At 44.8% G+C, this 12,900-nt stretch overlaps 1 protein-coding gene across 1 annotated transcript in view; it reads left to right on the forward strand.

Moving 5' to 3' along the window:
* Positions 1 to 6,624: 6,624 nt before the first annotated feature.
* The window catches only part of LOC119925260 (double homeobox protein 4-like protein 4), a 34,322-nt gene continuing 28,046 nt past the window's right edge, over positions 6,625 to 12,900 (forward strand). Inside the window, exon 1 of the mRNA XM_038743362.1 lies at positions 6,625 to 6,715. Within this exon, the coding sequence (XP_038599290.1) occupies positions 6,625 to 6,715 (91 nt within the window). The remainder of the gene's footprint in view (positions 6,716 to 12,900) is intronic.

Consider the following 12,900-nt stretch of genomic DNA (forward strand, 5'->3'; position numbering starts at 1 on the left):
AGGAGGGAGAACAGGGATTGAATCCCCATTTTGCAGGTGAGGGAACTGAGAAGTGACTTGCCCAAGGTCACACAGTGGACAAGTGGCAGAGCTGGAATTAAAACCTCGGTCCCTAGACTCCAGGCCCTTGCTCTACCCACTAGGCCACACCGCTTCTCATGATCATCACCGTAAAGGTTTTGGCTGAAGGTATATGAGAGAATGGATGATGGGGATGTGGAACAAGATAAATAATAATAATAATGGCATTTATTAAGCGCTTACTATGTGCAAAGCACTGTTCTAAGCGCTGGGGAGGTTACAAGATTATCAGGTTGTCCCTCATGGGGCTCACAGTCTCAATCCCCATTTTACAGATGAGGTAACTGAGGCCCAGAGAAGGGAAGTGACTTGCCCAAAGTCACACAGCTGACAATTGGCGGAGCCGGGATTTGAACCCATGGCCTCTGACTCCAAAGCCCGGGCTCTTTCCTACTGAGCCACGCTGCTTCTCATATGCGAGACAAGAAGCAACTCACGGTATCGCCGGGAAAAATGAACTAAAGCATTAGTAAAACAAGGGCCACCTCCAGAAGTCACTCAGGTTTTTCATTTTTGGAGAGCTAATTCTCCCCATTTTAAAAAAGCGGAAAGCACCCAACCCCAGTCTGAGTTTTTTATTCTCACACGTGATTGTTTTTTTTTCCAACACAAATTCAGAAATAGCAATAATTCGCTCTATGTGAAGCATCAGGATTTTTCCCCGAACTAGACCAAAGGAGAGCGCGGCTTGTCAGTATCAAAATCAAATCGTTTTGGGAAATCATGCAAGCCTCTCCCACCCAATCTAACAACCTAAAAGGCAGATAAACCAACCGTGCCTTCATTCATTCGATCGTATTTATTGAGCGCTTACTGTGCGCAGAGCACTGTACTAAGCGCTTGGGAAGTACAAGTCGGCAACATATAGAGATGGTCCTTACCCGACAACGGGCTCACAGTCTAGAAGAGGGAGACAGACAACAAAACAAAACATGTGAACAGGTGTCCAAGTCATCAGAATAAGTAGAAGTAAAACTAGATGCACATCATTAACAAAATAAATAGAATAGTAAATATGTACAAGTAAAATGGGGTAATAAATCTGTACTAATATATACAAGTGCTGTGGGGAGGAAAAGGAAGTAGGGTGGGGGGGATGAGGAAGAGGAGAGGAAAAAGGGGACTCTGACCAAGTACTCTCTCCTGGACAAAATCATCATAAGTATCATGGTATTTGTCAATTTGTACCAATTGACATGGTAATTTGTACAATTTGTACAATTGACATTTGTACAAATTGACATTGACAAATTGACATATTATCGTGGTATTGGTTAAGCACTTACTGTATGTCAAGCACTGTACTAAACTCTGGGATAGACTTTTAGATAATTAGGTTCGACACATGGTTACTGCCCCACTTGGGCTCACAGTCATCATCATCATCAATCGTATTTATTGAGCTCTTACTGTGTGCAGAGCACTGTACTAAGCGCTTGGGAAGTCCAAGTTGGCAACATATAGAGACGGTCCCTACCCAACAGTGGGCTCACAGTCTAAAAGGGGGAGACAGAGAACAGAACCAAACATACTAACAAAATAAAATAAATAGATATGTACAAGTAAAATAAATAAATAGAGTAATAAATATGTACAAACATATATACATCTATACAGGTGCTGTGGGGAAGGGAAGGAGGTAAGATGGGGGAGATGGAGAGGGGTACGAGGGGAAGAGGAAGGAAGGGGCTCAGTCTGGGAAGGCCTCCTGGAGGAGGTGAGCTCTCAGTAGGGCCTCACAGTCAAACTGGAGGGAGTAGATTTAATCAGATTTTACAGATGCAGAAAACGAAGCTCAGAGACATTAACTGACTTGCCCAAGGACACACAGAAGGAAGTAGCCCGCTGTTGGGTCGCGACCGTCTCTAGATGTTGCCAGCCTGTACTTCCCAAGCGCTCAGTACAGTGCTCTGCACACCGTAAGCGCTCAATAAATACGATTGAATGAATGATGATGATGATGGCATTTGTTAAGCGCTTACTATGTGCAAAGCACTGTTCTAAGCGCTGGGGGGATACAATGTGATCACGTTGTCCCACGTGGGGCTCACAGTCGTAATCCCCATTTTTCCAGATGAGGTAACCGAGGCTCAGAGAAGTGAAGTGACTTGCCCAAGGTCACACAGCAGACTTGTGGTGGAGCCGGGATTCGAACCCATGACCTCTGGCTCCAAAGCCCGGGCTCTTTCCACTGAGCCACGCCGCTTCACGGGGCTAGGATTAGAACCCAGGTCATCTGCCTCCCAACCCCGCGTGCTTTCCGCTAGGCCACGTTGACTGTCGGAGAGCAGAGGAGTCAAGACGAGGAGCATATTTACCCAGCATGGCAGCCTTCATCCTGGCACAATGAGACACTGGACAAATCCCCAGCATTGGCGAAGTCGATAAAGTGTCACCTTGGTGGCTTTCCCTTCTATTTAACCCTCTCAACCCGGAGTCTCCACCCCATTTCCCACAGCCACGCCTCCCTGGGGCCTTTTCACACCTCCCCGTAGGTTTCCAATCCAGCAGCGGGGCCTAATTGTATCAGTTTCTCTCAAAAGCCCACCACATTCTCCTTAGAACCATTTTTGATTTGATTTTCCCACCCTGGCGCTTGGCGTAGATGTCAATAGCAGCTATGGAGGACTTTGGAAATCCTTTGGGGGCAGGAATCATATCCAACTTGTACTTCCCAAGTTTTTCTTTTAGACTGTGAGCCCACTGTTGGGTAGGGACTGTCTCTATATGTTGCCAACTTGTACTTCCCAAGCGCTTAGTACAGTGCTCTGCACACAGTAAGCGCTCAATAAATACGATTGATTGATTGATTCCCAAGCTCTTAGTACAGTGCTCTGCACACAGTAAGCGCTCAATAAATACGATTGATTGATTGATTCCCAAGCTCTTAGTACTGTGCTCTGCACACAGTAAGCGCTCAATAAATGCGACATTGATTGATTCCCAAGCTCTTAGTACAGTGCTCTGCATACAGTAAGCGCTCAGGAAATACGATTGAATGAATGAATCAATGGACTAATGAGTGAGAAGGGCCAAAAACATTTTAAAAAAGAAAATATACAGGCATGAAAGCGGTATATTGCGGAGTTTTCCTTTCACCGGGGAATATGCGATAGAGCCAAGGGCCGCACGGAAAACCGAGCCCGTTAAGATATTGCCCGAAACTAGGCTTCTGGAGGATTTAGCCATCAAATTTAGATAATAATAATAATAATAATAATAATAATAATGGCATTTATTAAGCACCTACTATGTGCAAAGCACTGTTCTAAGCGAGGTTCAATCCCTTGAATCACAGCCATGCTGTTGCTGATGATGATGGTATTTGTTAAGTGCTTACTATGAGCCAGGCACTGTATTAAGCGCTGGGGTAGATACAAGCAAATTGGGTCGACTACAGTCCCTGTCCCACGTGGGGCTCACAATCTTAATCCCCGTTTTACAGATGAGGTAACTGAGGCACAAAGAAGTGAAGTGACTTGCCCACGGTCACACAGCAGACACGTAGCAGAGCCGAAATAAGAATCTATGACCTCTTTGAGTCCCAGGACCCTGTTCTAGCTGCTATCTGTGCAGCTTTCCTTCTTAAACATACATATATATATATATACATATATATATATGTATGTATATATGCCTGTACATATTTATTACTCTATTTATTTATTTATTTTACTTGTACATATCTATTCTATTTATTTTATTTTGTTAGTATGTTTGGTTTTGTTCTGTCTCCCCCTTTTAGACTGTGAGCCCGCTGTTGGGTAGGGACCGTCTCTATATGGTGCCAACTTGTCTTTCCCAAGCGCTTCGTACAGTGCTCTGCACACAGTCAGCGCTCAATAAATACGATTGATTGATTGATTAAACAGAAATGACCCTCAAACTCGGAGGGATTTTAGAATCATGGCCAGAACGTATTCAAAAGTTGTCGTATTTGATGCATCCCAGTGCCACGTCCATTTCTCCCCCTAAAAAGACCACAATTCTGAATTCCCGACGCCCCTATGGAACATTGACTGTCGTACGAATCGCCGTGTTGGATGTTAGTTCTCAGATGCAGATTGTCCTCAGCCCCATTTTGCCGATGATAAAACTAAGGCACCGGATAAACGATTGAGCATTTAGCACCTGTGTAATCGCAACTGTTAAACCCCGGGTTTCCTGAGGACTTTATTTTTCTTCCATACCCTGTTTTCCGTATCTCCTGCCCCAGATTCTAGCTCCAAAGGGTCTCCTCTGATGTCACGGACAAAGCAGAATGGAAAATGGCATTCAGGAGGGAGGTAGAGAGATTTTAATAAACATTCAAAGATCCAAAAATCGGAAGGGTAGATAGTGAAAAAGCCCATGTTAACAGTGGAGAAAACGGAGGCCTCTCTAGAAATCGTGTTAACGACAAATGATGAGGTTTTAAACGTGTGGACAGTGATAACAGAGGCTGAAGGGAGCACTCACCGGTTAACACATAATTAGGAATTTCAGGACAAGGCCCTATATTTGAGTTAAAGGTGACAACCCCCATTTAACCCCTCCAGAAAAAAAAACTAACTTCACTCTCTGGCCTGGGAGTGAGAAGGTCATGAGTTCTAATCCTGATCCCTCCACTTATCCTCTGTGTGACTTTGGGTAAGTCGATTCTCTTCTTTGGGCCTCAGTTACCTTATCTAATAATAATAATAATAATAATGGCATTTGTTAAGCGCTTACTACGTGCAGAGCACTGTTCTAAGAGCTGGGGGGGATACAGGGTGATCAAGTTGTCCCACGTGGGGCTCACAGTCTTAATCCCCATTTTGCAGATGAGGGAACTGAGGCTCAGAGAAGTTAAGTGACTTGCCCAAGGTCACACAGCAGACATGTGGCAGAGCTGGGATTTGAACCCATGACCTCTGACTCCAAAGCCCGGGCTCTTTCCAATGAGCCACGCTGCCTCTCCATTTTATCTGTAAAATGGGGATTGAGACTGTGAGCCCTACATGGGACAAGGGACTGTGTCCAACCTGATTTGCTTGAATTCCCCGCCATGCAACGCTTAGTACAGTGCCTGGCACAGTAAGAGCTTAACAAATACCATTATTAATAAGCAGCATAGCTAAGAGAAGCAGCGGGCCTCAGTGGATAGAGCACTTAGTGGGAGTCATTCATTCATTCATTCAATCGTATTTATTGAGCGCTTACTGTGTGCAGAGCACTGTACTAAGCATTTGGGAAGGACAAGTTGGAGTCAGAAGGACGTAGATTCTAATCACGAGAAGCAGCGTGGCTCGGTGGAAAGAGCCCGGGCTTTGGAGTCAGAGGTCATGGGTTCAAATCCCAGCTCTGCCAATTGTCAGCTGTGTGACTTTGGGCAAGTCACTTCACTTCTCTGGGCCTCAGTTACCTCATCTGTAAAATGGGGATGAAGACTGCGAGCCCACCGTGGGACAACCTGATCACCTTGTTACCTCCCCAGTGCTTAGAATAGTGTTTTGCACGTAGTAAGCGCTTAATAAATACCATCGTTATTATTATTTTTAGTCTATGTATTTTATTTTGTTCATAAGTACTTCTTCTCCAACCTGTAGTCTATTTATTTATTTATTTTATTTGTACATATTTATTCTATTTATTTTATTTTGTTCATGTGTTTGGTTTTGTTGTCTGTCTCCCCCTTCTAGACTGTGAGCCCGCTGTCGGGTAGGGACCGTCTCTAGATGTTGCCGACTTGGACTTCCCAAGCGCTTAGTACAGTGCTCAGCACACAGTAAGTGCTCAGTAAATCAATCAATCAATCAATCAATCGTATTTATTGAGCGCTTACTATGTGCAGAGCACTGTACTAAGCGCTTGGGAAGTACAAATTGGCATCACATAGAGACAGTCCCTACCCAACAGTGGGCTCACAGTCTAAAAGGGGGAGACAGAGAACAGAACCAAACATACCAACAAAATAAAATAAGTAGGATAGAAATGTACAAGTAAAATAAATAAATAAATAAATAAATAGAGTAATAAATATGTACAACCATATATACATATATACAGGTGCTGTGGGGAAGGGAAGGAGGTAAGACGGGGGGATGGAGAGGGGGACGAGGGGGAGAGGAAAGAAGGGGCTCAGTCTGGGAAGGCCTCCTGGAGGAGGTGAGCTCTCAGCAGGGCCTTAAATACGATTGAATGAATGAATAAATGCTGTGAGGAGGGGAAGGAGGTAAGGAGAAGGGGGGGTATGGGGAGGGAGAGGTGGGGAACATATAGAGACGGCCCCTACCTAACAACAGGCTCAAGTCACTTCACTTCTCTAGGCCTCGGTTACTTCATCTGTAAAATGGGGATTAAGAACGTGAGCCTCGCGTGAGACAGGGACTTTGTACAACCTGACTAACTTGTATCTACCCCAGTGCTTCGAACAGATGAGAGGGGATGAGGCCCAGAGAAGTTAAGTTGACATATGTTGCCAACTTGTACTTCCCAAGCACTTAGTACAGTGCTCTGCACACAGTAAGCGCTCAATAAATACGACTGATTGATTGATTGATTAAGTGACTTGCCCAGGGGTACATGGCCAACAAAGAAATGAAGCGGATTGCCAGCTTCCCCCTCCCCACTCATTCCAGCCTAGAGGTGTCGTTCCCACAGCTCACGGGTCTTGGCATGTCAGGCTCCTCAAAAATCAATCAATCAATCAATCAATCAGTCGTATTTATTGAGCACTTACTGTGTGCAGAGCACTGTACTAAGCGCTTGGGAAGTACAAGTTGGCAACATATTGAGACGGTCCCTACCCAACAGTGGGCTCACAGTCCTTTCCTCTTCCTGAGCTACAGCACAGCCATTACTGCTTGTAACCCCATTGGTGAACCCCAAGAATCCCTTGCAGCGCTAGTCGATAAATAATACATTCATTCGTACAGCAGTTGTATTTATTGAGCGCTTACTGTGTGCAGCCCACTGTTGGGTAGGGACCGTCTCTATATAATAATGATGGCATTTATTAAGCGCTTACTATGTGCAAAGCACTGTTCTAAGCGCTGAAGAGGTTATAAGGTGATCAGGTTGTCCCACGGGGGGCTCACAGTCTTAATCCCCATTTTTCAGATGAGGGAACTGAGGCACAGAGAAGTTAAGCGACTTGCCCGAAGTCACACAGCTGACAATTGGCAGAGCCGGGATTTGAACCCATGACCTCTGACTCCAAAGCCCGGGCTCTTTTTCACTGAGCCACGCTGCTTCTCTATATGTTGCCAACTTGTCCTTCCCAAGCGCTTAGTACAGTGCTCTGCACACAGGAAGCGCTCAATAAATACGATTGAATGAATGAGTGAATGCAGGGCATTCAGTACAGTGCTCTGCACACAGTAAGCGCTCAATAAATACGATTGAATGAGTTGAGTTGTGTGCAGAGTGCTTGGGAAGTACAAGTTGGCAACATAGAGAGACGGTCCCTCCCCAACAGCAGGCTCACAGTCTGGAAGGGGGAGACAGGTGACAAAACAAGACATATTAACAAAATAAAATAGATAGAATAAATATGTACAAATAAAATAAATAGAGTAATAAATCCATGCAAACATCTATACATATATACAGGTGCTATGGGGAGGGGAAGGAGGTAAGGCGGGGTGGAGGGGGGGATGGGGAGGAGGAGGAAGGAGAGAGGAAGGGGGGGGAAATTCAGGGCACTGTACTAAGCACTTGGGAGAGTACAATACAACAGTAAGCAGACACATTCCCTGCCCACAACAAGCTTACAGTTTAGAAGGGAGACAGACATTAATATAAATAAATATATATATAGAAGCAGCGTGGCTCAGTGGAAAGAGCACGGGCTTGAGAGTCAGAGGTTATGGGTTCAAATCCCCGCTCCACTGCTTGTCAGCTGTGTGACCTTGGGCACGTCACGTCACTTCTCTGTGCCTCAGTTACCTCATCTGTAAAATGGGGATTAAGACTGTGAGCCCCACATGGGACAACCTGATCACCTTGTATCCCCCCCCAGCACCTAGAACAGTGCCTTGCACGTACTAAGTGCTTAACAAATACCAAAATTATTCATCGCTTAGAACAGTGTTTTGCACATAGTAAGCGCTTAATAAATGCCATCATTATTATTATTATTACATAAATGCTATGGAGCTGGGAGGGGGGTGAATAAAGGGAGGAAGTCAGGTCGATGTAGAAGCAAGTGGGAGTCTTCTAGACTGTGAGCCCACTGTTGGGTAGGGACCGTCTCTATATGTTGCCAACTTGTACTTCCCAAGCGCTTAGTACAGTACTCTGCACACAGTAAGCGCTCAATAAATACGATTGATTGATTGATTGATTGGGTAGGGACCGTCTACGTTGCCTTATTGTACTTCCCAAGCGCTCTGCACCAGTAAGCGCTCAATAAATACAATTGAACGAACGAACAAGCTAAGTGGCAAGGTCAGGATTAGAACCCATGTCCTTCTGACTCCAAGGCCCACACTCTGTCCATGAATAATAATATTGGCATTTATTAAGTACTTACCATGTGCAAAGCACTGTTCTAAGCGTCGGGGAGGTTACAAGGTGATCAGGTTGTCCCACCGGGGGCTCACAGTCTTAATCTCCATTTTACAGATGAGGTAACTGAGGCCCAGAGAAGTTAAGAGACTTGCCCAAAGTCACACAGCTGGCAATTGGCAGAGCCGGGATTTGAACCCATGACCTCTGACTCTATAGCCCGGGCTTTTTTCACTGAGCCACGCTGCTTCTCGTTCTAAGCCACAGCTAGCCGACGGACTCCCTTGGCACCGCTGTGGGTTTAGACTCATCCTCGGCACTTGAGTTTTACACATCCCTTATTCCGGTGGCGCGGCCCGCTCCGTCCCTCCAATTAATCAATCAATCGTATTTATTGAGCGCTTACTGTGTGCAGAGCACTGTACTAAGAGCTTGGGAAGTCCAAGTTGGCAACATAGAGAGATGGTCCCTACCCAACAGTGGGCTCACAGTCTAGTTTGTGCAGATTTATTACTCTGTTTATTTCACTTGTACATATTTACTGTTCTATTTATTTTGTCAGTGATGTGCATCTAGCTTTACTTCTATTTATTCTGATGACTTGACACCTGTCCACAAATTTGGATTTGTTGTCTTGTCTCCCCTTTCAAGACTGTGAGCCTGTTGTTGGGTAGGGACCGTCTCTAGATGTTGCCGACTTGTACTTCCCAAGCGCTTAGTACAGTGCTCTGCACACAGTAAGTGCTCAATAAATAGGATTGAATGAATTTACTCCCCTGTTAGGATGGATGCTCCGGGGGTCAGGGGTCACGCCTGGAGCTTCTGCTGGGCGATTCCAATTTGTACATATCTATTCTATTTATTTTATTTTGTTAGTATGTTTGGTTTTGTTCTCTGTCTCCCCCTTTTAGACTGTGAGCTCACTGTTGGGTAGGGACTGTCTCTATATGTTGCCAACTTGTACTTCCCAAGCGCTTAGTACAGTGCTCTGCACACAGTAAGCACTCAATAAATATGATTGATTGATTGATTGATTCCAAGGGCTCTATCCCTCGCATCACACCCAGAAGCAGCTCTATAAAAACCTTTCCAGGATTCTTCTCCCTCCGACTTGCTCCGTGCGACCCCGGGGGAAAGTCACTGCCCTGCAGTGACCTCGCACCTGTGTGACCTCGAGCAAGTCACTTCACTTCTCCGTGCCCCAACTTCCTCCTCTGTAAAATGGGGATTAAGATCGTGACCTTCGTGTGGGACAGGGACTGTGTCTGACCTGATTAATAATGAGGATGGTATTTATTGAGCGCTTACAATGTGCCAATTCATTCATTCATTCATTCAACCGTATTTATTGAGTGCTTACTGTGTGCAGAGCACTGTACTAAGCGCTTGGGAAGTCCAAGTTGGCAACATAGAGAGACGGTCCCTACACAACGCGGGCTCGCGGTCTAGAAGGGGGAGACAGACAACAGAACAAGACATATTAACAAAATAAAATAAATGGAATAAATACGTACAGGTAAAATAAACAGAGTAATAAATCTGTACAAGCATATATACAGTCATTCAATCGTTCATTCAATCATATTTATTGAGCGCTTACTGTGTGCAGAGCACTGTACTAAGCGCATGGGAAGTACAAGTTGGCAACATATAGAGATGGTCCCTACCTAACAGTGGGCTAGAAGGGGTCTAGAAGGTCTAGAAGGGTCTAGAAGGGGGAGACAGACAACAAAACATATTAACAAAATAAAATAAATGGAATAAATATGTACAAGTAAAATGAATAGAGTAATAAATATGTACAAACATATATACCTATATATTCATTCATTCAATCATATTTATTGAGCGCTTAGTGTATGCAGAGCGCTGTGCTAAGCGCCTGGGAAGTACAAGTTGGCAACGTTGTAGAGATGGTCCCTACCCAACAGTGGGCTCACAGTCTAGAAGGGGGAGACAGAGAACAAAACCAAACATATTGACTAAATAAAATAAATGGAATAAATATGTTCAAGTAAAATGAATCAATAGAGTAATAAATATGTACAGACATATATACATATATATTCATTCATTCAATCGTATTTATTGGAAGCTTTACTGTGTGCAGAGCACTGTGCTAAGCACTTGGGAAGTACAAGTTGGCAACATCTAGAGATGGTCCCTACCCAACAGTGGGCTCACAGTCTAGAAGGGGGAGGCAGACAACAGAACAAGACATATTAACAAAATAAAATAAATGGAATAAATATGTACAGGTAAAATAAATAAATGAATAGAGTAATAAATCTGTAGAAACATATATACATACATATAGGTGCTGTGGGGAGGCGGAGGAGGGTGCAGGCTCCGCGGGCCCCTGACGTGAACCTCAGTTCTGTACTAAGCGCTGGAGTGGATAGAAGCAAATCGAGTTGGACACAGTCCCTGTCCCACGTGGGGCTCACGGCCTCAATCGCCATTTTACAAATGAGGCAACTGAGGCGCAGAGGAAGGGAAGTGACTTACCCAAGATCATACAGCAGAAAAATTGGAATTAGAACCCCTGACCTTCTGATTACCAGGCCGGTGCTGTTTCCACCAGGCCACGCTGCTTCTCGTATCTAGTATGGATATGTACATGAGAGCTGCGGGGGCTGAGGGTGGGGTGAATAATAATAATAATAATAATAATAATGGTATTTATTAAGTGCTTACTATGTGCCTTTAAAGCACTGGGGAGGTTACAAGGTGATCAAGTTGGCTCGCAGTCTCTTAATCGCCATTTTACAGATGAGGGCACTGAGGCCCAGAGAAGTGAAGTGACTTGCCCACAGTCGCACAGCTGACAATTGGCAGAGTCAGGATTTGAACCCATGACCTCTGACTCCAAAGCCCGGGCTCTTGCCACTGAGCCACGCTGCTTCTCTGCTGCTCTGAATAGCAAGGGCTTAAAAGGTACAGGTAATCAATCAATCAATCAGCCAATCAATCGTATTTATTGAGCGCTTACTGTGTACAGAGTACAGGTACAGAGAAGCAGCTTGGTCAAGTGGAAAGTCAACCAGCCTGGGAGTCAGAGAATCTGGGTTCTAATTCCCCTGGCCGGGAATAATAATAATTTCATTCATTCATTCATTCAATCGTATTTATTGAGCGCTTACTATTATCAGGCACAGAACAGTGCTTGGCACGTCGTAAGCACTTCACAAGTACTATAGTTATTATTAATTATTATTATTATTAGCTAGGCTTGAATTTGATGAGGCAGAGGAGTGGAAGAGGAGAAGAAACAGAGTGGCTCGGTGGAAAGAGCCCGGGCTATGGAGTCAGAGGTCATGGATTCAAATCCTGACTCCGCCAATTCATTCATTCAGTCAGTCGTATTTATTGAACACTTACTGTGTGAAGAGCACCGTACTAAGCGCTTGGGAAGTACAAGTTGGCAACACAGAGAGACGGTCCCTACCCAACAGCGGGCTCACAGTCTAGAAGGGGGAGACGGACAACAAAACAAAACATATTTACAAAATAGAATAAATAGAATAGTAAGTATGTACAAGTAAAATAGAGTAATAAATCTGTACAGATATATATACAGGTGCTGTGGGGAGGGGAAGGAGGTAGGGCCGGGGGAGAGGAAGGAGGGGGCTCAGTGTGGGAAGGCCTCCTGGAGGAGGTGAGCTCTCAGTAGGGCTTTGAAGGGAGGAAGAGAGCTAGCTTGGCGGATGTGTGGAGGGAGGGTGTTCCAGGCATAATAATAATAATAATAATAATAATAATAATAATGGCATTTGTTAAGTGCTTACTATGTGCGAAGCACTGTTCCCTCCACACATCCACCAAGCTAGCTCTCTTCCTCCCTTCAAAGCCCTACTGAGAGCTCACCTCCTCCAGGAGGCCTTCCCACACTGAGCCCCCCTTTTCCTCTCCTCCTCCCCATCCCCCCCAGCCCTACCTCCTTCCCCTCCCCACAGCCCTTGTGTATATTAGTACAGATTTATTACTCCATTTTACTTGTCCATATTTACTATTCTATTTATTTTGTTAATGATGTGCACAGAGCTATAATTCTATTTGTTCTGACGATTTTGACACCTGTCTACATGTTGTGTTTTGTTGTCTGTCTCCTCCTTCTAGACTGTGAGCCCGTTGTCGGGTAGGGACCGTCTCTATATGTCGCCGGCTTGTACTTCCCAAGCGCTTAGTCCAGTGCTCTGCACACAGTAAGCACTCAGTAAATACGGTTGAATGAATGAATCTAGCTTTACTTCTATTTATTCTGATGACACCCGTCCACATGCTCTGTTTTGTTGTCTGTCTCCCCCTTCTAGACTGTGAGCCCATTGTTGGGTAGGGACCGTCTCTATA

The sequence above is a fragment of the Tachyglossus aculeatus genome, chromosome 3 (genome assembly GCF_015852505.1).
Source record: "Tachyglossus aculeatus isolate mTacAcu1 chromosome 3, mTacAcu1.pri, whole genome shotgun sequence".
In the NCBI taxonomy this organism is placed as follows: domain Eukaryota; kingdom Metazoa; phylum Chordata; class Mammalia; order Monotremata; family Tachyglossidae; genus Tachyglossus; species Tachyglossus aculeatus.